This window comes from Cottoperca gobio, chromosome 17, assembly GCF_900634415.1.
Source record: "Cottoperca gobio chromosome 17, fCotGob3.1, whole genome shotgun sequence".
Lineage (NCBI taxonomy): Eukaryota > Metazoa > Chordata > Actinopteri > Perciformes > Bovichtidae > Cottoperca > Cottoperca gobio.
Window position 1 is genome coordinate 14,521,019 of NC_041371.1, and position 26,041 is coordinate 14,547,059.

At 42.4% G+C, this 26,041-nt stretch overlaps 1 protein-coding gene across 2 annotated transcripts in view; it reads left to right on the forward strand.

Moving 5' to 3' along the window:
* Positions 1-20,254, forward strand: part of LOC115022054 (ephrin type-A receptor 3-like) — an 82,716-nt gene extending 62,462 nt beyond the window's left edge. The window contains exons 11-19 of one of the 2 annotated variants that reach the window (XM_029452864.1): positions 25-92; positions 867-992; positions 1,129-1,314; positions 9,021-9,082; positions 12,022-12,231; positions 14,411-14,560; positions 14,683-14,876; positions 15,944-16,087; positions 16,322-20,254. In XM_029452864.1, the coding sequence (XP_029308724.1) occupies positions 25-92; positions 867-992; positions 1,129-1,314; positions 9,021-9,082; positions 12,022-12,231; positions 14,411-14,560; positions 14,683-14,876; positions 15,944-16,087; positions 16,322-16,421 (1,240 nt within the window). In that variant the 3' untranslated portion in view covers positions 16,422-20,254. The remainder of the gene's footprint in view (positions 1-24; positions 93-866; positions 993-1,128; positions 1,315-9,020; positions 9,083-12,021; positions 12,232-14,410; positions 14,561-14,682; positions 14,877-15,943; positions 16,088-16,321) is intronic. The other variant, XM_029452865.1, reaches the window with a different exon arrangement.
* The last annotated feature ends 5,787 nt before the right edge of the window (positions 20,255-26,041 follow it).

Genomic DNA, 26,041 nt, shown 5'->3' on the forward strand with positions numbered 1-26,041 from the left:
CCAGCTGTGCATTTTGTTTTTCAGGCACTGTGGGTATATCAAAGCCAAGCAGGACCCCGATGAAGAGAAGATGCAGTTCCAACATGGCCGAGGTAAAGACACAAACATACCCACATAAATATTTGTGTGTTTGTTGCTATAACAAATGGGAATGTTTTAGTTTGTTTTTGTCGGATGCACTGAGATTCATCACTGTATTCAGTGACATTAAAGCGTGTTGCTTTGTTTGTCGAACTCAATGATTCATTTTTAAATGTAAGTGTGAGCACACACCCCGCACACACATGGCTCGTCTTTAAACTCCACACATCACATCACTGGCTGTATTTATGGTTTACACAGTTGAACAGTCCAGGAACAAAACACGATGACAGTTACTGTTTGTTTATTCACATTCAACTGTCGCACTTTCTTTGATTACCTTTAAATGTAGCGTAAGAACAGTCAGAGCTACACTTAGTTTACACAAGTCTCAGCTGATTGTTGTTTCACGCTTTCTTGCACAAACGTTAGTTAACAAAGTATAGCTCCTTATGGGTTCCTGTTAAAAAATGATCAGTCATTTTAACACCATTGCTTACAAAGTAGTTATGTGTTTAATTATGTAATAATTTGCCATGTAACTCAAAACAGAGCACCCACGCTCAAGCTCCCATTTCAACGTGCATTCACACTGCTGAAAGGTCCGAGTAGGAATCAGTGTCGGCTCTCGAAGGAAAGCGTTTCCTTAGAGGGATCAATACCCTATTAATACTGCTAACTTCTATAAATAACACCATACACCAAGCAAAGGGTGGCTATATTTTCAGCAGCATTCATCTTTTTTATTAATCGCACCCAATTTCTCCTCTTTTCCGCTCATGTAGTCAAGCTTCCAGGCAGCAGGACCTACATCCATCCTCACACCTACGAAGACCCCAACCAGGCTGTCAGAGACTTTGCCAAAGAGATCGATGCGTCCAACATCCGCATAGAGAGAGTCATTGGAGCTGGTGAGTTGGCAGTAAAACAGCAGTAGAGTAATAACTCCAAAAAAACTCATTGTTTTACTTTACTTCAAATGCCTTTTTCTGTGTGTGTGTGTGTGTGTGTGTGTGTGTGTGTGTGTGTGTGTGTGTGTGTGCGTAGGAGAGTTTGGGGAGGTGTGCAGTGGTCGGCTGCGTGTTCAGGGTAAGAGGGAGATCTACGTGGCCATCAAGAGTCTGAAGGCGGGATACTCCGACAAACAGAGGAGGGACTTCCTGTCTGAGGCCTCCATCATGGGACAGTTTGACCATCCGAACATCATCAGGCTTGAGGGGGTCGTCACAAGATGTGAGTGATGTGTTTGGTTGTGTGTACACTATGCTTCTCTCTCTCTCTCTCTCTCTCTCTCTCTCTCTCTCTCTCTCTCTCTCTCTCTCTCCTCTCTCTCTCTCTCTCTCTCTCTCTCTCTCCGTGTGTGTGTGTTCTATAGTAAGTGAATGTCTCCGTTTTTTGCGTACGCTGTGTGAGAGCTGTTGGTGTTGTGAATCAGAGTTCACTCTGGATCAAATAAAAGCTCTATAACCTTGGTAACACTGTGATGACACATGTGTGGTGCATGTGAACTGCGACTATCCGCCTCTTAAATGGCCACTTGTTTACCTCACATGATTGCATTAGGCAATTAGAGCGAGTGTGTTCATGCAGGTGAGATAGACACAGGCCTGGTTCAACAAGATAGCTGATTCGTTATCGCCGGGGCTCACTCTCTCAATCACACTCTCTGTGTCTGTCCATCTATCCCTCTCTCGTCTCGTGCCTCTCAGTCAGTGTCCATCTAATCTTCTCATTCAATCGCTCCCCACTTCTCTCCTCACCCTCTAGTGCTCATATCTCTTTGTCTCCCCCACTCAAACACAGAATATGTCAACGCTAAGCCGGCTAAATTTGAAAACACATCTTTTTCTCTCCGTTTTGATCCTACGATCACACTAAAGGCACAACATGCCCTGTCGTTTTAGCTGATAGTGTCTGTTGACCCAATCCCCTGGAGCTCTTCAATTGACAGAATTGGTAGGAACCGCCCGAAAAGCACAGAGGAAATCTTAGTCATTGCTGTAGCCTTGGCTACAGTTATCGCAACCAATTTGTGTGGGTTGGTTCTCATGTGTGGCAATGCATTTAAGAAGACAATTCTGTCACCTCCGCCCCATTCTGTGATCTCTTATGTTTAATGTCAAAATAGGTGATCACCAATGCTGGTGTTGGTATTATATTTGTATTGGTAGCAACTTAATATTGAGTTGTTTATATTAAACCACAATGTGGGAGATCACAGAAAGCACGTTTCAGTGTGGAACTCTCTGCTCCTCCTCTGGTCTGACACCTTGGTATGCAGATGTTTGTTTGAGATCCACAGACAAGCAAAAGGAAGAGGGAGATAGTCGCTACAAAGAAACAGAATTGTAAACATGCATGTTGACTTACCCCCTTGTCTCACTCTCCCCCCCCCCCCCCCCTCCCACTGTCACACGCACACACACAAAGATCTTGAGTCCATCACACACCGGTGCTCAGTGGCACTTAGGCCAACAATAAAAGAGCAAATGCATATGCATAGGCTTTTATCATGAATATTAATAATTCATAAAGTTAATTGGAAGTGTTTTTTAGCCTCATGAATATTCAGCAGCATGCATATTAAGAATGAGAACCCCATTGCATTTCTTATTCCCTCTCTCTGTCACTCTCTCTCTGTCACTCTCTCTCTCTGTCACTCTCTCTCTCTGTCATTGTCTAAATGATGCTTGATGTTAACTGTGACCTTCGGTTAGCATGATCGAGGCAGTTGGTAGAAGTACTGCAGCAACAGACTAAATAAAATGTGTTCCTGGCAGACATGTAATTATGACACTTTTCTTTTCAGTGGCACACACCATTTTCATTTAAAATACCAGAATAAATTCAAGAATTACTGCCAAATTCTTGAAATGTTCTGGCAGAGGACAATAGCGGAGCTGAATGTTTGGCTTGACAAGAACCTTAAAACATAATAAAGCGCTCTTTACTTTGCTGTGCTCTCTCTCACAAATATGTTTGTGTGTGTTGTTTTGTGCTGCGTGTGCACGTAACGAGCGTCTGTCTGCTTTTACACGCGGTTCTTTGTGTCTCTCTTCTCGCCCTGTCTTCACGGCACATTGAGAAGCTGATAGAGCCCCTCAGAAACAAATCTTACCAGCGGAGCAGTAATTTCACAGGTCACAGCCCAGGGTGCGCCTGTGAGAGTGAGGGGGTGAGAGTTGAGATGGGTCAATAATTCCTTTAGGCCTTTTTCTCTAGCACCAGCTGGTCCCTTCACACCACCCTCAGTCTAATCAGGCAGGCTGACCCTGACTGCTCCTGGCTCTGGGCTCAGGTGTGTTGGATTAGTTTTGTGTATGTGTAAGTAGTAGTAGAATCTGCAGTTTGGCTAGAGTAACTGTTGTCACAGTTCGGCTGTAGCTGTATAAAGCAGCAGTAGCAGTTGTAATATTAATAGCAGTAGTAATGATACTGTAGAAATGACATAAGTTTAAGTGTGAGGACATCAGGAAATAAATAAGTTAAATGTCCTCAAATCTGTCTGTTTTATATGAAGTCAGGAGACCGTTAGCTTAGCATAAAGGGGAAACAGCTAACCCGGCTGTGTCTGAGGAAATGTGTGTGTAAATTAGAGCAGCTATGCTCAAATGCGGCCTACTGGTTATGTGGGAAGGTGGTCCTTGGATTTTTTTTTAACAATCACTATTGGGCCTTAAATTACAAAAGGTTGAGAGCCCTGAGTTAGAGAGAGCTTTTTTTAAACCTCTGAACAGAGCCAGTTTCCCCTCCCTTCTAGTCCCTAGCTAAGCTAACCAGCTGCTGGCTGTACACTCATACAGACATGAGATCATCATAATGTAACTCCCGGCAAGAAAGTGAATAAGTGATATGATATGATTCACATTGTTATTGATAGTCTTACAAGTAACACCTTCAGCATAATAGTAGAAATACTACTAGTAGCCATAGTTGTAGGTGAAATACAACCTATTAGTAGTAATAATGGGGGGTAGAGGTGGAGGCACTAATGGTTGTAGTGGTAGTTATATGAAGTTTGTACAGTTGTATTTTGTGTTGGGTATGTGCTTATCGGCGTTTTCCTTTTTCATTCATTTCTGTGTGTGTGTGTGTGTATGTGTGTTCTCTCCGCTTAAAACCTCATAAGCCCTCAGCCGTGTGCCACTCTAATAACCTACTCTGCTGCTTTTCACCTGATTGTTGCTATTGTCATGCTAATTAGAGCGCCACATGCTGAAAAACAGAAAAATAGATCTTTCTTTTCTCTATCTGTCTCTCTACACGTCAGACTATTCCGGCAATCTGCCCCCTCCTATCACTCCCTCCCCCCTCCATCTCCTTATCTTGACTTCATCTCCCCCGTCCCTCATTTTATCCTTCCATCCTTTATGTGTTTTACAATCGCAGCAACAATCGGCTCATTTGGAAAACCCTCAATTACCGAGCTCCATCTCATCTTCCCACATCGTACACACACACACACACACACACACACACACACACACACACACACACACACACACACACACACACACACACACACACATGCACACACACACAAAAGCTTCCTGACAAAGGTGCTGTTAAAACCGGCAAAACCACCCATCTTCTCTAACAATTCTTCTTCTGTTTGAAGGAACTAGTGATTAGTTTGAACTGTGAGTCTTTGTGCGCTGAACAATAAGTGTTTCAATCTTTCCTGTCAGAGTGTTTGAAATTATTCATTTTTTGAATACGTATGCAGATTTGGAGATTGGACTGCAGGGGCAAATGAGGAAGATGAGAAACGGGAGGGTAATGAAGAGAAAAGGTGACAACGGGTGCGGGACGGGGACAAGAAGGGAGGTGATGGATGGATGAGATTGGACATAAGAGTGAGGAAATGAGAGAAGATGGGGCTTGAGAGCAAATGAGGGCAACAGGGGGAAGCTATGCCAAGAGATTTGAGGGAAAGAGGGGCAGATAGACAAGAGGAGGGGAGACAAACGTGAGGAAATGAGAGGAGATGAGAGAGCGAAGAGAGGGGGAGGAGAGGTGAAGAGAGGAGTGGAGATAAGGTTATTGAGTTTCTGTCTTACTGTTTCTCCATACCCCCCCGCACACCCTCACATGGCGCTTCCCAGAACAGAGATCTGTCCTGTGTTAAAAGCATTGTATCACTTAGTTCAGAGCCTTAACATTAATCAATACAGCAGTTATTTCATTTTCTCGTTGTACATTGGGCCGTCTCATTCAATAATGCGGTAATGCGGCCCACTGGCGCAAACACAGATAGCCACTCATAATGTAATTGTCCAGATTTATACTGACTGTATCACTTTTGTTTACACGCACACCAACACACACAGAAACAACCTCTCATAATGTAATTTAGCAGAGATACTGTACATACGTCAGGGTTCAACATTAACCATGGCCACAAAAAGTTACTCTGTGGCCTCCAAGTTTCATCAGGTGTCTCTTGAGAACCAAGTCTACGTGTTTCATGACATTATGCTGTTACCGGGTCTTAACAGCATGCGAGCCGAGGCAGCATCAGAAACAAAATCAGTTTGATTCCACTGTTTTCTATTGGAGCGTTCTTACTGGCCGCGGGCGACTCAGCACTGCGCCAGTTTGAGCTTAACTTTTAAAAGACACGCTCGATTTAAAAAGCGCTGCAATGGACAAGGAACGGCAGACCTCTGTCTGTCCCAAACACATTTTATATTGTCCTGGGACGACGGGATAGCGCTAGTCTCCAGTCGCAGAAAAATGAGGGAGAACATGACCAAACGGCTAACGTTAAGAGATCGAGGTTCCATCGACTATAAATTATGACGAGTTGAAGATCAATTAACTTACATTTTGCATCATGTAGAATTGAGTTTTTGAAAAATTAAGAAATGTTTGAAGGTGATATTTTCACAACAATAAAAAATAGATATTAGAGGGAATAAGGACCTGTTAAACTTCCGAACAAAAGACAAATATACTAACTTGTGTAGTGTGTGAACTAAGAGACTAAGAGAACAAAGAACTAGAGTTTTCTATTAAAATAAATAATTATTCTATAAGTCTTTGTATTTATCGTATTAAGTTTGAAAGTTAAGGCTGTGTAAAACTTCTGAATTGTTTTTATGGTTGTTGTTGTCCTATAATGTACTTTGGTCACCAGAATTAGGGGCTTGGTGGCTCGTGGGGGCCAGTGCTTGAAAATATAACCTCTATCACTTCAATGCAAACACAGCAATTCGCACACACACTCCTGTGAGGCATAAAGGATCCTAGCTCCATCCTGGGGAAAGCAGAGGCAACACTTTCACTTAATAAAGAGCTGTAAAAAGAGAAACCTCCTTAATGATCGTTCCATAACACAATCCACCTGGCAGAACATCAATACCCTGCACGCACATACACACAATGGGCGGAGTTTTTAGTTCCACAAACGGCTTCGTTATTTCTAAAGGCGATGAAAGGCTATAAACTCAGATGAATATGAAAGTGATTAGTTAATTATGTGCTTTCAGGAGGAAATTGAGGAGCATTCACAAATGCTTGGCGGCTCCGCACCACGTTGGAGAGGCTCCGTCCTGCCAGTGTGTGTGTGTGTGTGTGTTTGCAATGTGGATTGCTTATGAGGAAGTCGCAAACAAGAAGTGAAAGGGATTCATTGTATCATCGAGTGTGTGTATGTGTTTGTGCCGGCACTTGACAAAAGAGACAGAACGAACACGAGGGAGTGTGGTCCACTTTATTGGTAACCTCTGTTATCTCTCAGAGTTGCAGGGATAATTCTGTATGGCAGGTGTCCAGATGATAGCTAGTGTGTGTGTGTGTGTGTGTGTGTGTGTGTGTGTGTGTGTGTGTGTGTGTGTGTGCATGTGAGTGTTTGTGGTGCCAGGCTCAGGCTCCTCTAAGCCAACACAACAACAGGATGAATATGTTTCATTGTGGTTCTCTCTTGACCGTATCTAACACCAGGGACCTGAAAGTAATATTCTTCTTCACTGGTAACATACAGTACATGGGCTTACACGTACACACACACACACACACACACACACACACACACACACACACACACACACACACACACACACACACACACACACACACACACACACACACACACACATCTCCCAAGTTGGACAGAAGGCTGTGAGGAGTCAGACCTCCTTCCAGTCAGGAACAATCCCATTAACTGTTGTATCTGTCGCTGTGACAAACACACACACAAAAGCGCACATATGTTCTCCACCTTTGATCAGAGCTAAAATCAGCCGCTCATCATCGTTCCGCAGTCCCATCCATTTGCCATGCCCTGAAACCAGCTCTGTCACTCTCTCTCTTTCTCTCTCACACACACACACACACGCACGCACACACACACACGCACACACACACACGCCAACACACACAACCCACGCCCCGTGTGGAGATAAATGTGACCAGCAGTCCTCACCCCCAGCAGAAGAAAATCCAATTCTCTTTCACTTTTATCCCTGAGACTAATGTTACTGTCAGAGAAGACACCACCACCAGAGACCAGGCGACTCTGTTTGTGTGTGTGTCCCTGCGTATATGTGTATGTGTGTGTTTGCTGCAGTGAGATAGTGAATTCATTTAAGTTGATGTATTGCTGTCTTTACCTACAATCTCACTGTAGGCCTCGGTGGTGTTGTTCCTGCCTTTCCATGACAAGCTTTAGAGCCCTCCTCCTCTCCTCCCCCCTCTTCTTTCCTCTCCTCTCTTCTTCCCTCCTCCCTTCTCCTTTTACTCTCCCCTTACATCTTTATTTTCACTATTGTATCTTTTAACCCTTTGCTTGTTTTGTCCAATTTTTGGTACACTATTTAATTCTTGATTTGTTCTCCATTCATTTCTTTCCCAATTAACTTTTTCTTTTAATTCTTTTATTTTTTTTTTAATGGAGATTTATTGCCATGACATTTTGAGTGAGCTATTTATTGGAAGGGAAGTCAAATTTCAACATGTATGGAAGGGAAGGCAAGACTTGGATATTTTTAGGGTATATTTTGGGATTTTTCCTATTTTCTGCATTCTTTAAAAAAACATTCAATAAGAAGACTATCTGTCTCCACTTCTACACTTTTCCTCTCCCTCAAACATCTTGTCTTTATCTCTCCCCCAGGTTTTTCCCAGCATTACTAAGGTCTGATTTGGGAAATGTGACCTATTCATCACAACTGATATAGTATGTGTGTTTATAAGCCATGCACACACACACACACACACACACACACACACACACACACACACACACACACACACACACACACACACACACTCCAACCTTTGTACTGCACATGCGTGTTTGTTTGTGATCGGCAAATCTCAGCTATAGGGGGAGTGGTACCGAGGGAGAACCCTGTAAAACAGAGACAACTGCTGTTTTTGGTGTGTGTGTGTGTGTGTGTGTGTGTGTGTGTGTGTGTGTGTGTGTGTGTGTGTGTGTGTGTGTGTGTGTGTGCTTGCGTGTGCGTGTACATGTGATTGCAGGTACTTTGTTAATCATTTGTAAGCCCCTGCCAGATGCCATGCAGGGGACCATAGTGCGCAGAGCCTGTCAGTCAAGCACCCCTTCTTCCCACAAACACACACTCGTGCAGGTGCAGGTGCACATAGTGATCCAACCAAAACCCCCTTCCCCTTGAGGCTGATTAGTATTCATGAGATCTCCAGAGGCCCCCTAATACATACACACAAACACACACATATTCTGGTGGATTGGTCCATTCTAATTATCTCCTGGCGTTTATGGAGAGGCTGATTAGAACCTGTCAGTGTGACTGATGACGACATGCCATGTTATCCCCTAGAGAGAGGCGGGGAGGCAGAGAGGGAGGCTGGTCACAGCTGTGGACTTCTCTATTTCCCTGTCCTCATTTCTTTATAGTTGCTGTCTTTCTTCCTTGTTATTCTGCTCCACTAACAGCAGCCTTGTGCCTCCATAGGTAAACCAGTGATGATCATAACGGAGTTCATGGAAAACGGATCTCTCGACACTTTTCTCAAGGTGAGTCACGGCTCAGCTGGAAGGAACACAGCGAACACATTTATTCCAAGGTCAGGGTCAGAAGTCTTTTCAAAGGCCATGCTGAAAATGATGTCCCAGCTGTAAAGTGTTTGAAATTCCATCCCCCCAAATTGCTGTACTTGAGGGAACATTCTTTTACAAAATATATAAAAACGTACCTGACTGAAATTGTCTTTCATTTCTAGCTGGAGAATCTACAACAAAGTTTTACACCAAGGACTTGAGTTAACAAGGACCACTTAAAAGTTTTGAGCCTTTTCATATGCAGTCAAAACGTTCCGAGTGTAAATTAAACGATTGAAAAAGAACATAACTCTTAAAAATCACACATTATTTCTTGTGTGCAGCTAGGAATGACACATCTGATCATGTATAATGTAAAATAGGAAACACATCTTCACTAAATGGTACAGTGTACAGAGAAAAATAATTGTCATGCTTAATTATACATAGTTTTTTATAGGGTGCAAGTAATATGCCATTATAATACAGTATATACATGGAGGTAGTGATGGTAGTCATGACATATTCTGTACATAGACACTGCACCTTTTCTTTAGGGTGTATGGACAGAGAAGTGCATGAGAACATAACATTTCAGACGGATGCGTGGCCGACCCATGCTTTTATCACATGATGTTTGATACTGGGTCTATGAAATGCACTTAGTGTCCATATCCCAGAGCAGAACATAGTAGCAGATTGCTGACAAATGGGCAATAAAGCAAAGAAAAGTAAATTGCTTTGTGAGCAACATTTTTGCACCGTCAGGGGATACAAAAAAATGAACAGCTCATTTTAAGTGTAATGCAATTCCATAACAGTCAAGAAAGCAACTGAGAAAAACATTGAGAATAACCTCCAAATAACAAAGAGATTCAAAGGAAATTAGCGTAATCATGAATGTACAGAGCAATACAGTCAGTACAAATATGTCTAGATACATTTATTATGGATTAAGGATCTCAGTAAAATAACTGTTCTTTTAAATAAAATTAGGGATTGTAGAGCAAGAGTTTAAATCCATGGCAGAATATTACAAAAGGAAGTCTGCGGAGGTATTGCTTTGTTATTGAAATCGACATTATGACAAGAGTTCGAGGAGCCTGTTACTCAATGCGTCATTACATGAATTGATGTTTTTAAAGAATTACTCCTAAAAGCCATCCTATTCAGGAAATCTAGATGTATTTTCTCAAAATTGACAGAAGGTTTTAAAGCCTTTCAATTATACCCACAAAAGTATGGATCTCCATATAATTTGCAGATGCGGAAGACGAGCATAAAATGTTGTAAATGTTGATAAATGTGTGCTCTTCTCCGTACGAAATATGCAGCAGAAGTAGCAAATTTGGCAGTATTGATTAAGATGAGGAGCCCTGAATTGGATTTTGCATACACCCGGATGAATAGCTTGTTACAGCCCTGGTGTGCCTCACTTTGAAAGTCCCCCTGATTCATATTCAGAGTTGTTTGTCAGCCAGTAAAATCACTGCAGTGCTCCAAAGCCATTAAGCCTGTGATGATAGGCCCATCGCTAAATAGACACCAATCCCATCAGCAACACTGAAGCAAAATGAAATGAAGTCTGACAGATAAAAAAAAGGGCACACACACACACACACACACACACACACACACACACACACACACAGACACACACGTGTTGTGTGTTACAGTATGTCTTGTAATAAGGGTCATAAAGATTGTCCGCAGTGGCTCAATAAAATTATGGAATTTTATGGGTTTTACAACTCATCCGTGCTCCTGGCATCCATATGTGTCTTTAATTACACTGACCATTTATTAAGCAGTTGTCCCTCGGAAATAACAAAACCACTGTTCTGTGGGAGAAGCTCGTTCTCTCTTAGTCTCCTTGTTTCTACCTGCAGTAGCCTTTTTTTATCCTTTCTCTTAGTAAGTGTCTCCTTTTAGTTGTCAGTTTAAAACTTAGGAAACATGCCAGAATTTGTCAAAAAGTCAAATTTTCTATTGTCACCTTTCTCATCCGTCTCCTTTATCTCCTTGTCTAACCTCTCTGCCCTGCATTTGTCTCCCCTCTTTTTCCCTGCCCCTTACTGGCAATGCAGTGTGGTGGGCAGATTGATAGAGGAAGTCTGTAGGTTTGTTAGACAGTCCAATCAATCAGCATCTCACAAAACCACCGGCTAATTAACTTACTCCACAGCTGCCGAGGGAGTGAGAGAGAAAGAACGATAGAGGAAAGGGAGGAGGGGGGGCACAGATGCAGGAAGATGAGGGAAGAGAGATAGATGGAGACTGAGTCAAAGTAATACAGAGTTCTCGCTCTGAGACAGTGACTGAGGACAGACAGCGATGGATGGAGAGAACAAAGAGACAGAGGGAAGGAGAAGATGATAGAAAGGAGAGAGGGTGACTGATAACATGGATGGCTTTTTAACGGGGACCGTTGGCTCAGGGCAGAAATAATTGGCAGACGAAGGTGAGCTGGACCGTCATCGATCAACAGGCTCTTCTCTCTGCCAGAGACAGCTCAAATCTGAAACCAAGTGAGCTCTGCTTGCACACACGGTCAGTGTTAGAGAGGAGAGTTTTGTCTGCACTGTCAGAAATAATCCTCTGCCACTAGGATGTTTTTGGTGATCCTCCATTGATCCCTGGGTGGAGAAATTCGTCTTTTGCTTGCCCCCCTCCAGGGAGAGGTCAAAGCGCAGGGTTAGCAAGAGCTGGAAGCAATTCAAAGGTTTTGCTCGGAGCACTTTAGAAGCACCGATTGGTGCCATTACAGATGCTCGAATCCTGGCTTGAACCTTCACTTCCCGTTGAGGTTGGAAGAGAAGGACTTGACCCTAAATGCACCCATGTTGCAGCTTAATGTCAGCATTTACAGTCTGTGCTGTGTATTAATTCATCTTTCTCCTTGTCTTTTCCTCCAGAAACATGACGGCCAGTTCACGGTGATCCAGCTGGTCGGCATGCTGCGTGGCATCGCCTCAGGTATGAAGTACCTGTCAGACATGAGCTACGTACACAGAGACCTGGCAGCTCGAAACATCCTGGTCAACAGCAACCTGGTGTGTAAGGTGTCAGACTTTGGCCTGAGTCGAGTTCTGGAGGACGACCCAGAGGCTGCCTACACCACAAGGGTGAGACACACTCTCACATGCTGCGGCTGTCATAAACAAATGTTTCATTACAGTTTACCCACCCGTTAGACATTGTTAGATTCCGTCCAAAACCAAAGCCAACATGCATAGAATACTTTCCAAAAAATAAAGTTGATCTGAAAAGGACCTGAGGGCAGTGAGAACCCAAGGATAATCATGGTCGACCCAAAGTGACCAGAAGAAGAAGAGCAATACATGTCATTTTATTCGTGCACTTCACAGTCCAGACTCCATCTCAGCTTTAAATAAGCAAAGATGTCTCCTGACACGTGATCCGAGCTGATAGCGAGTCCAACTCCAATACCCAAAGCTAAAAAAAGTAGCACTTAAACAGATCTTGAGGACGGAGTTAACTATTGTTACACAAACATCCCAACATTTCGGCCTGTTTGACATGGCTAGAATAAATTGGTGAAATTAAGATAAATCAACTTTTTCCTGAAGGTCTGTGTGTTTGCTAACTTTTTACCTTCATATTCAAGTTGTAACTTTATTAACTCAGGTTTAGCACCACAAACAAATACTGGGAAGTTGCATCCTCTCAAAGGCCTGACCTCCACTTGGATTACCCCCATTCATACGTACTGACTTAAAAACTAGAGGTACAAGATGTTGCATAAAAACACATCGCTCAGGAAATGAACTACTTTGTTTGTTTTCCAGAGTAGAAATGTGAGTCCAATCAGAGCTGAATATGTAAATGACATTAAAAACACATAAGGAAGCTGCGGTCTCATGAGTGGCGAGAGGGAGCCAGCTATTTTGAGTCCATATGTGACAACAGACACCCATGGCAATAGCGGGACCCTGACCCGATAAGAATGGATATAATTTGGACGACTCGGGGGAAAGACATAAGGCTCTAAAACTGTATACACACTGCAGTTGGTTTTCTAAACTGTAGTAGTTTTATATAAGGGCATGAAACACAACTGATAACAATAACACTTAAAAAATATACTGTTCACAACATTAAATGCACACATGGGAAGAGGCATACACACACACTTCATGTTTTTGCCTATATATGGTCAAATAAAAGAAATCTTTGGGAACATCACCATCCTCTCACAGAGCGCAGAGAGAGAATGAAGAAACTCAAACGTCAGTGAGTTAAACCACTGCGGAGTAACTCATCGAAAATGCCCGCAAGGAGATGGCATTATTCATATTCATAGGAAGTGTTGGGGATGTTATTTTTAATATGGCATTAGCATTGCCCTGGGAGGAGTGTATCAGCCGCTGACTGCTCTATTGCAATCACACACACACCCAATGATGTCAGGAGACCTAGATGGAAAGCTGCAGGCATGAAGCGGGGGAGAAAGGGAGAGGCCAAGGCGGAGATGGGGAAGAGAGAGAGAGAGAGAGAGAGAGAGAGAGAGAGAGAGAGAGAGAGAGAGAGAGAGAGAGAGAAATAAGAATAAGAATAAGAATAAGAGAAGGCAGGGGAATGATCCAGTGAGAGCAGTTAAGAGAAGAAAAAAAAAGATGGGGTGGGGGTGGAAACAAAAGTACAGTGCTGAGTGACTTGGCAGCTTTGTCTTTTATTTGACTTTGACCAAGCAGAGATAGGGATTGCTAGGTGGTGCAGAGGCAGCTGCCGCATGTTAAAAAGCTGTACTGAGCCCTATAGAGGTGTGTGTGTGTGTGTGTGTGCGTGTGTGTGTGTGTGTGTGTGTGTGTGTGTGTGTGTGTGTGTGTGTGTGTGTGCGTGTTAGACGGAGCGAGAGAGAGAAGGCGGGGTATCTTTCTGCCTATTGTGTCCATACAGTGGGTTTTATGGAATCCTTTTGATCTGTGCATCAACAACAAAGGCAGGAAGCAGCATGGAAGATGAAGAAAGATGGCAAAAGAAAGTCAAGCGTAAGAATAAACACTGTAGCAAAAGTAACCCTATGTTGTGGGTAGATTAGAGAGGAGTGTTTGGATAAATTGGCCTCACATGCTCTGTGCTTAAAGGTAACGCCGCACCGAGCTTCACCGCACACACAATCTTGTCATTTGTTTTGACAGCCCTGCCCTGCTCTGGATTTATCATCGTCACAAACATACTAATAAAGCAACCTTTGCATATTCACACCATTATAGACACCAAGTGCAGTGTGACATATTCAGTATAAGTGTGTGCTGACTGTGTTTTGCGAACCATCTGCAGGGAGGGAAGATCCCCATCAGATGGACGGCTCCGGAGGCCATAGCTTACAGAAAGTTCACCTCAGCCAGCGACGTGTGGAGCTACGGTATCGTCATGTGGGAGGTGATTTCATACGGAGAGAGACCCTACTGGGAGATGTCCAACCAGGATGTGAGTCACAAACGCATACACTATGTCTCAGCTTAATCTTCAGCTCAATTCCTAACTATAAGAAATCATTTTCCAGGCCCTCTCTTGTATTGATCATCTGATATTACCCTGTCTCCCTGCAGGTGATCAAAGCAATAGATGAGGGCTACCGTCTTCCCGCTCCAATGGACTGTCCTGTGGTGTTGCACCAGCTCATGTTGGACTGCTGGGAGAAGGGACGCAGCGACAGGCCAAAATTTGGACAGATTGTCACAATCCTGGACAAGCTCATCAGAAACCCAGCCAGCCTCAGAGAGCTGGCCAACAGCTCAGAATGGTCAGTGCACTTTCCTGCGCTCACCTCTGGATTTTACTAAGCATCCAAGGAGGTTTTTATGTCTGTTGTTCTTACACCCAAAATAAAAATCAATCAATTGGTCTTGGATTAGACTATAGGAAGGTACAGTACATGCATAGAAGACATAATCACTGCCCTACATCAGTTTTAAAACATTTTCCAAAGTAGAAAATGTTGCCTTTTCACCCAGTTATATCACATTTGTATCTCCTTTCTCAGAAAAGTAACATTTTCTGTGAACATGCATGAATATAGGAGTTGTGGGTTGGCATATCTATAGTTTAGACTCCCTGCCTCCCTAGTTGTATTGCACATATCCATAGAATATCATTCTGCACTTCAGGCATTTAGCTGATGTTCAGAACCAGACCAGCGTACAGAGTGTGCCACAGAATGTTTCAGTTCCTTTCAAAGATGACAGAAGACAAAATAATGATTCCCAGGACAACTGAAAAGACAACAGAGGCTCAAAAGCACAACTAACAAAGGCCCACACACTGAAGACCCAAATAACAACATGACCAGCAAGAAGAGTGTTCTACACAGGTCTTATAGACTATGGCATGGCTTTAACTGAAGCTTATGAAGCATGGTATGGAAGTGCAGATGCACTTGGTCCTACAAAGTATTAAGTTTGAGCATGCAAATGAATAAACACAGAGATCATTTATAACAATTTAAAGCAATGGTAAGCAAACAAACAAGTCAAAGGGTCCGACAAGTAAAGCCATGTGCGCGTGTTCTGGGGGGGGCAGCGAGGGGATGAATCATTAATCATACTTACTCACTAATGGGTAAGTAAAGTTTCACAGAGGATTGGAGTCCGTCTTACTGCAGTTGTTGCAGAATTAAAGCAATTCTGTCCAAATGCAGATAGAGCACCATGAATGAGCATTAACTGGCTCCTCAAGTGTGCTGCTGACACTTTGTAATCCCATTATGCTCAAGGGGGAAAACTGATTGAGCTCAGCACCAACCAGAAACCTTTATTTAGCCACTCAACAGTACAACATTTCATTGAGTTGTGAGTGTGCTTTGTATCCCAGCAGGGAGGACCCCCCATCCACCCCAGAGTTCAGTGTGAACACAGTGGATGAGTGGTTGGAGGCCATCAAGATGGGCCAGTATAAGGAGAACTTTTCCAGTGCTGGATATGTCAGCTTGGACTCAATCCTCTACATCAGTGTCAGGTACAGACAGCTGGGGACTCATCCCAGTTAAATGAAACACTCAAAAGGTCATCATTGTCAGTAAAAGACGTGCTGTATTCCACCCGAGTGTCATTTACAATAAAGGAAGGGGACTTACACAAGTACCTTGGACGAGAAACCTCAGCAGCTGCTTGGCATTTGAGGGACAACGTAGATTTATTTTCTCTTAAAAGTGTCACTAATGAATAATGTTTTATTCTGTCTTCCTCGTAGTGAATTGGCTAAGATGGGTGTGAATCTTGCCGGCCACCAGAAGAAGATTTTGTCCAGCGTGCAGAGCGTGCAGACCCAAGGGACGCACGTCCAAGTATAACGGTTTCCACATAAACACACAGTGAGACGCTCCTGTGAAGAGTTTCCCCACTGAAATGGAGTTGTAATGGATACTCTGTGCTCGGGCCTCGATTTTGAGAAACACTGAGATGGAGACAACATGGACGCTTGACTCCTTCACCTCCTCGCAGTTTCACCATTCTTCCCATTCTTGATGGGCACTACAGGCTTTAGCACTCAGAGTCTCAGCAACACAGCCACCATTACGGAGCAACAGAGAGACACACGTCCAACAACAAGGCCACATCTAGAGCATCCCCGACCATTTCACATTATGTCAGCTCAGCAAAAGAAGAAAAAAAATACTCTCTACAAAGGAAATGACAAAAAAATAAAAAATTAGAATATAATTATCATCACTGTCTGTGAGGTGTACAGTTGTTTTTTACAGGTCATTTTGTTTCTGTTTTGAGTTTTCACCTTGAAGAGTTTAAAAAGGGTCAGAAGATATGTATATGTGTAGATATATGTTTATATGGGCTGTGTGTCCCACAACCGTAGAGATGGACCTAACGTTTGTATTGGTGGTGAGGTTTATATCGCTCAACCTAATGGGAGTTATTACCTACTACATGTATGGCCCCTTCCATTGCTCTCTGTATACAGAAAGCCAATGAGTGAGCAGAGATTATGGATGACATGAATGTGTGGGGTGAGGGGAACAGAAAACTGGACCTTTAGAGATAGACAGGGATGTACATTTCGCTAGCTCATGTAGGATGGAAGTATGATTCATTTAAATAGTGTTTTGACCAGGACAAGGGCTTCCCTTCAGGTGTGTTAAGAAAGTTATAGTGTTTTGTGTAAAGAGAAGTTGGTGCCAAGGTCATCCTAGAGTGACACTGTTAAGAACGTGAACCTTGTTTTTCCAGTGTTGTGCCATGTACAGTTAACCTCAAAATGTTCATCTGGGCAACATACCACCATTCCTCCTATACTCTGCCCTTTCATCAGTTCCTATGGCTGGATGGTAACACAAGGCCAGTCACGGTAATTACAGTGTTTTGTTCAAATAGTCTGCTTGATGAAAAGGAGCATTGGAATGGACCCTTTTTTCAGCAAGATGAAATATATACACAGTTTTGATTTTCAGCTGTGCCGCCACCAGAGGGTAACTTTTACTTAAAAAAAAGATGATTGTGCGTCTTGTACTGTCTCACTTACTCGTTATTGGTCATGCCAACGTTTTTCAAGCACCCCTAGTTTGAAACCAATACTGATAAGGTAAATTTACAAAACAATGTTTACAGCAAAAAGCAAATAAATTGGTTTGTTGGTTTTTACTTATCAGAAGGAAACTGCTGCTTATCACATAAACTACAAGCTTAGATATGATGGGACCCTCTTTGTGTGCACTGCATTAATGGCACTGAACTTGCTTTAGTGTATTCCCAAACCGAATTTTAATATATGTGGTATTCTATAGGACCAACAGTGGCATAAAGTACAGTATATATGATTGTATCATAGTGTAAAATATGTACAGTGTTGATTTCCAATGTTAGAATGTTTGTAATGATAACGATGATGATGACTATGATGTACTTTTATTGTGAAAAAGAGATTTCTGAAGTACTCGTTCAGGGGCGTTTCATACAGGAGAAAAGTGCAGGGAGGTGATTCGTTGGTCTGAACAAAGGAATGTAGCATGGTGCGATGCTTCAGCTTTGATTGACAGGTGACAGTGTGTGCAGTTTCTACCATAGTGTTAGAATGAGTAGAATGGACTTTCCTTATTGATACACTGGCTTAATTTGCATACCCCTCTTGAACTGTAATTACATGCACTTTTTAAGCCTGTGTTCGCCTACAAAACTTGTAAAAATGCTTGTTTGGGTGATATAAGGATTGAAGGAGGGAGGTTGAGATAAGAGACGTCCTCAGGTCAAATTGAACATTCGCTAAAAACTCTCCCAAAAGCAGAAATTGTCCAATCATATCTTAGTAACTATAACTAGGCACAGCAGACCTGTCAAGCTTTGCATTACTCCGCATGCTGAAGACATTCGCATGTAGTAAGAGCTTGTTACTTGGCAGGGTTGTGACTTTTCAGCCTTTTCCAAAATACAACAGCAAAATTGTAAAGGAGTGGATAACACAGTTTGTTTGTCTGTTCTGTTGTAAACTGCATGTCGGAATAACTAGCTAACTACATACAATAGTAATCGAGCATTACTTCCAAGGCCAAGGTGCACGTGATTAATTATAAAATAAAAGCCCCGTTCACAACAAGCTCATCCACTGTGTTGTATTTCTCCACTGAGTTGAAGCTGGTTGTGGACGCCATCAGGAGTTCAGGGTAATGTCGTCCTGCTCTTTTGGATTTGGGGAACGTTTACACCCAAACAACCCCACCCATCATTATTCAAGATAACTTTATGTTTGCCTCAACACATTGGTTAGTCCACATCCTAAAAGCCTTTTCTCTTGTAGTGTTAAAAGTGAATCATGTTGTTTGAGAATGCAAACAAGGACGGATCCTTTTTCATCGCTTTTACAGGGTTTTCATTTGAAAAGAAGTCAGCCGGAGACAGCGTTTTCAACCAACTCGTGGAGCTCAAGTTAGCGTGCTTGGATAGTGACAGCTGTCCTCCGAGCCAGAAGACAATATGTTGGATGGCGAGACATGAGAAGTCTGCTTTTGTCTACCTCTTTCTGATATCAAGACCCAGTGTTTAAAAAGGACAAAACAAATGACATAGCGTGCCGCTCTTATTGTAAACTATATGATGCGCCATTCTAGGACGGGAAGCTTGACGGGCGTAGCAACAGTAACGGAGGGGGCCGGGCTTAGTGAACTGTCGGTTGGCGCGGGCAGCAGAGTGAACAGTTCAACCTCTGAAAGGCTTTGTACTTGTGCTTTTTCTATCATTTCAGAATACTTTACGAAATACAATCTGAGTCTGAAAGTGTTAGTACATTCTACTCTTGCTAACGCTATGATTTCACTCTAGCGGACTACCCTTGACCGCTGGCCTTTTAGATGCCTTATTTACTGAGCTCTTGTTCTTTTCTGTTGCCCTATAGAGGCGATATTAAGAGTATAGTGTATGTACAGGTAGTATTTATCTGTGTTGTTAAAATGACCTCACATCAACTCCCTGGTTTTGTAACGTCCCAGAGACCCGCTCCAACGCTCCTTCACTTTGATTCCTCTAAGCAGAACAGAAGTCATTTTGTCCTGAAAATATTATAGTAAATCTTTATGCTGATGACCTGTGAAAGCTGATAAAGAAATTGACGGTATTGTTCTTATTTATTCGAGTCAGAAGATATTCAATTAGATTGTATGTAGTTAGCATAAAATCTGATAGGCTTCATTTGGTTCCAAACTTTTCTTCACGTGCAAAATTCCTAATGCAATGTCAGAATTGAAAAAAAAAATACTATTTTAAGTATAACACAGAAAATATGTCGACAAAGACCTCCCTTTTTACGAGCTTATTCAACACTCCCACTTTAGAAGTTTTAAGAATAGAGAGGTCAAGCCCACTTTGGTTTCAACTCTCAAAATGCCAGGTTTGTTTCACTATTCACTCTATCAAGGTTAGCTATGTGGGTTGGTTTGCTTAACCTTAAATACAGTGTTTGTCCTCCATTCATGTATTGTAAGTGTTCCTGAGTGACTCTCCTCAAGACTTTCAGTTCTGTCTCTTTCTCTCCTCCTCTCTCTCTCTCTCTTTCTTTGGGCCACCGTACAATGCTTATTTGTCCCGATGCCAGTTTCCTCTGCGTTGCTTGTTGTAAAGGGTGTAGGCATTCTAATGTCTTTCATGTTGCTGTAATAAATATGCTAATATTTCTAATTTCTCACCTGAAGCCTGCGGTGTCCTTTTCTTTCACACATCCTCTGCATTTGTTCTTTACGCTTCTCTCTTTCAAACGCACACGGAAATAATGCGTATTCACTTGCACAATTCCACAGTACACTGGGACTAGCAGAATATGACGGTATAGAATTCAAAATGCCTTTATATGAAAGGGTTACGAAGCCCTGGCTTAATTAATATTTTCATGTGTAACAAAGCCTGAAGGTATTACATTTTGTTTTGCTGAGCGTCTGACCAGTCTTGGAGAAAATCAGTGCAGGACTGGGAAATTCATGGGGTAGCCTCATTTGTCCCCAGCTCTGCTCTAATGGTGATAGCGGTGGTGAAATTCCCATCATAACATTCCTGAATGGCAAAATATGGTCGTCCTGCAACCACATCTTCATTATCAGTGTGTGGTGTGTGTGTTCCTTACTGAGAGATAATTTGGTCTCGGGGGAGGGGGAAGGTCAGTGACTCCTGGCCTTGGTTAACCCCTTAATGCACTGGCCCAGTTGCTGTCACTCTATGTTACCGCCATTACACCTCATTTACCCCATCATATTAGGCTCCATATTCCCCTATCGCTCGCTCCCTCCGTCTCCCTCCCTCACACACACACATAAGGCAAAAAATAAAAAAAATTCAAGGTCTGTTCTTTATTTCCCCAGTATCTATCTCCTCCTATTGCCCTGCTCTTAATCTTTCTGCTGGCCTTGTGCATCCCCATTTTTTCCTATCCTATCCATCCTGTGCAGACGGACGGAAAGGTTGTGGCTGGTTCTCTGACTTCGACTACCCTCATTATCTCCCCGCTTCTTGCATTTTCCTCTACTCATAGCTTTCTAATTTCCCCTTCCTCCATCCATCTATCCATCCACCCCATCCCATCCATCCAAAGATTTTCTCCACATGCAGCTTACATGCCTCTGCTTTCACCTCTGGGTTTCCTTTCACCATTAAAGGCCAATCCATAACTTTGGGCTTTTGTCTCCAGGTGTCTCAATAGGGAGAATGTCATCTCACATATTTACTCTGGATAACATGGAGGCTACATGGAGTTTAGGCGATTGATTCATCATGCAGCTGCTATTGGCATCATGTGAAAGGTCAGGTGTCCCTATGGAGAACACTTTAAAAGGCCATTGGTGACTGATGAGCCCGTCATGTTTGTATCACATACATTATACGAGCACTCTGTCGCTCACTCTCTATCTCTGCCTCTGTCTACTCCCTGTTCCTCTTCTCTGCACTCTCTCTCTCTATGAGATACACACTCTCTCTCCCATGGGAATGGTAATTGGGCCCCTCTGTCATGCTGTCGGGTGTGGGTTTGAGTGTCCCCTCATGTGCAACAGCAGACATTAAAAAAAACAGAGACCAAACAGTCATGGATCCACCATGACCTCTGCAGGGTCAGCCATGTGTGTAGCTGTGTGTGTGCGCGTGTGTGTGTGTGTGTGTGTGTGTGTGTGTGTGTGTGTGTGTGTGTGTGTGTGTGTGTGTCCATGGATGTGTGAAAGTTACATCTGTGTGTCCATAAACCAAAAACGATGCTCATTTGTGAGTGAGTAAGCGGAGCAAGTATCAAAAAAGGGTGACAAAAAGAAAGCGGTATATGAAATCTGACCCAGAGGAAAGATTTGATCAGTCAGTTCCTGCTTTGTCGCTCTTGATTGCATTGCGTGTGTCCTCTCTAATCAAATATGGCCGAGTTCAGATAGGCTCAGTGTTTCGCGGTCGACACACGCACACATCCACACATGCACACATCAGTGCTCTTCTGTCTCATGAGGTTTTAGTTTGCTATCAAAGTGATTTCCTGTCTCAAATTTTCATCAGTAATCAAAGTTCCTGATTGAATTTGAAAAGTGAGCCAAGCTCTAAAAATCACATTACATGCCTCACTCCCATCATGCCTGCTCTCATCAGCCACAGGAATGAGACGCCACCCTGGGTGTATGTCTGCACCATGGTGTCTGTGTATGTATGTACGTATGTATGTGTGTGTGTGTGTGTGTGTGTGTGTGTGTGTGTGTGTGTGTGTGTGTGTGTGTGTGTATGTGTATGTGTGTGTGTGTGTGTGTGTGTGTGTGAGAGAGTGTGTGTGTATGTTTGTGTGTGTGTGTGTGTGTGTGTGTGTGTGTGTGTGTGTGTGTGTGTGTGTTCTTGTGCATGCAGTGGAACAGGAAAATGGATGTTGACAGAACTGTGATTTGATCCGTGCAATTTTTTGTTGGGACAGATAAAACAAAAATGAGAGAAGAAAGGTGACAAAGACAACACACCTGGGGCTGATTGTATGTGGACACAATTCTTGGAAATTGTATTAAGGTCAACTGGATCCCAGATAGGTTGAGTACAAATGCATCAGTACAGCTCAAATCAGTGATGAAGTCAGGCGAAAATTTGGTGAAAAATAAATGCCCTTGTTGCTGGCATGGATAGATTAGTGAACAAGGCCCGAGGCCCCGGGGGTCAGAGGGCCTAAATCCAATCCAATGTTTGTTTTTCTTTATTTTGTCCTTCATATTACAGCTTTACAGCATGCAGAGGTTACAGTAACATTTTATTAAAAATATAATAGTTAGTAAAGCAATTTAAATGTAAAGTTTGACGGCAGAATAGCTCGGCTTTAAAAAGAAAAAGGTTTTTTAAAAAAGCAATAGGAGCTGCACGTCTGGCTTTCTTTATTGGCTTCCTATGAGATCCTATGATCTTTTATAAAGTCTATAATATCTGTGCAGAGGAAAGTCGGTGTGGTGCTGCTGTGGCAGGAAGCTTTGGACCGGATTCAGAGAGTCTTTCTCTTCATCGCCAGTGTGAACTAAATACTGAAGTTCAGTTGCAGACTTTTAACAGCAGCACCTGGAAGTTTTGGTTCACCTGCAAAATGTCACTGACAGAAGTTGTTTTTTGTCACTGACATTTTGCAGGTCAACCAAAACTTTCAGCTGCTGCTGTTAAAAGTTACCATGGCACGCAAAATGACTAAACAGAGATGAAAAGCAAGCATACAGAAACTGTTGTAGTAAAATGTGTTTCGTATCTAACATATGTGATACAAATGTGTTATATTCAATATACTCAATCTGGTTGTGAAAGCACAGCATCTGTAGGCACAGCTGGCTGAAGGCCAGAATAACTGCACTGAGAAGGTCTCCCAATTTAAACCCATAAAATAAACAGATTTATGAGACCCTTAGCATATCGAGGAGGAGATAAGGAGTGACACGCGCCTGTGGAAAGGGCATGACTGACCTAAACTATGCTGACGACCCGATGACATCCTCTAAAACAGGCTGGATAAGCCTTATGTAAGGGCATTTTAGGTTTACTCAAGGTGCTAATTCAGTGAGTGAAGAGGAAAAACACAGTTTTGATTTATTATTAAGAGAACAAGACGGCGAGAAATGGACGACCTTTTAGCCTCATCCTCGGCGTAGAATGTAAACTGAAGTATAAGAAGGGAGTGCAGATCATTAGGTGTGTCCTCAGAGTTTTGATCTGTACACAAATAAACTCTTTTGTATTTGACTTTGCTCTTCTCCAGTGAATTTCTTTTGAATCTGTTATAATTTGTAAGACCACCAGTACTTCTACAGTTTATTAGATTTAAAGTGTTCAAGGAAGAGGTCCAGACTTCCCCTTTGGGCCCGGAGGAAAGACTTTCCCCCCGACAAAACAATAACAAAAGGATTCAAAATTACTTCAAAGAGAAGCAAAACAAAAATTCATGAAAAAAAAAATGAAATATTACTAAAAAGAGTTCCAAAACATCAGAGAAACAAAATGACGAAAAGGAGACTGTGTCCAGTCGCCGCTCACAATCCTTCAGTGGTTGTTGGGACCAAATAAAGTAAAACCTGTAGTCGTTCCAAATACAGTTTGACCGAGGTCAAATAGGAAAAGAGAATCATCAAGAATACTGCCTGTATTGGACAGCTGTCACCACCATCAGTAACAGATTTCAAAATGGAGCAGAAGTAGATGCTGGGTGAACAGAATAAGAGGAGAGGAGAACAAACTGTGTTTGAGTTTGAAAAAAAAAAGGTGAAGAAAAACTTGGAGGGGTTTGGAGGGACTGAGATAATATTGACCGCATAATCCCTAACAGATGTGAAATTCACAGTTTAATGCCTGGCAGGCATGACATGCTGAACTGCTATTGGCCGACTCAAGAGGGACTCTGACCAAAGACAAACTCGCTCTCTCTCAAAGTGTGCTCTCTATCGACGGAGAAAAGCTGATGAAAATCTCAATTTAGAGCAAACGTAGCAAAACCACATCTGTTGGTCTATAAATTACACAAACAGATACACACAGGCGGTATATCTTCCCCAGGCTCAGTAACTCATACGGGGTGATAGTGTCTGTAGAAGCCTCATTTATTTAAGTGTAAACATACGGCTGATGTCTTCCTACTCGGATGTACACTCCTTCTTCTGCCCTTCTATAAAACCTCATTATGAATCCTGTGTGTGACAGCTGATTGCAGTGTGTTGCATGATTTCCTGTGCCTGTCGCCTGTGTGTGTACATGTGTATGTATGGAGGAGAGACATGAGTGTTCTTTTGTACACACAACACGTGTTTACGTGTGTCTCCTATGCTGTATAATCAAACACAGCTCTTCGAGTGCCATCAATCAAGCTTTGATGTTACGGGGAAGAAGCCTAGGATCCACAGCAACCCTCTCTATGAGCAGACGCTGAGCTGGGGGAAGCTGTTTAAGTGTTGCTCGATCCATAGGAAATGTTTTTCTTTAAAGCAAATGGAGCTGTAAAAGCACACGGGCATGCAGCATAATTATTATTATTATGTAGCTCGTAAGAAATGTTACTTAAGGTGAAATTACAGACCTCCGAAGCATCAAAACAGTATGGCTCTAGCCTTTTAGCATGCTACTCTTCATCATTTACTCCTTTTCTCTTGCTTTGTTTCTCATCCGAAGAGGATATGAAGCAATGAGGTTGCATTCAAAAGCTTTGTTGTTGATTCAGTGTATATACAATACCGTGTGGTTTTTTTATATGAAATAAAGGTGACACTGTTAAAGGTAAAACACATCTTTTTGTAGGAAATAAAAATACTTGGACATTGTCCGATAAATGTTGAATGGAAAGCATATATATAATGCTATCACGCCTCTTGTTTACCGACACATACATTCACTCACACCGCTGGAAAAGTAGCAACCACGAAAGGCACGGACCTATCAAGAGAATCCTGGGTAAAGATCTTTGCTGAAGGACTCTTCATTATGGAGACGGGAGCAGTTAGGAGTCAAACCGCCATCTCTGCGATTGATTGAAAATCTGCTCTACCCCTGAGCCAAGGCCAACAAAGTGCTGTTTGTATGGGATCGTCCATATAAAATGAAAAAAGAAGATTGTTGACTTCTGAATCTACTATTTACAAAGTCAAGAATGAACCTTTTATATATATATATATATATATATATATATATATATATATATATATATATATATATATATATACGTGTTTACTGTAGAATGAAAAAACGCTAATTAAATAAGCTCATACCCAAAAAACCTTCTTCCCCAAAAATACTGTCACCCATCTGCGTAGCCTCCCAGAACATTGGGAAACCTCTATGTAAAGAGATCCAAAGATATGAGGGTGGTCTCTTAATGTTTCCCAGAGTTGTGAATGGAAAGCACAGAACATTTTAGTGGTGGCTTGGAATAACTTTAAACTCACTGGAAGATCATGAGACTTAGAAAAACTGCAACTGTAAATGAATGCCTGTGAATGTCATCTCCTGGTCT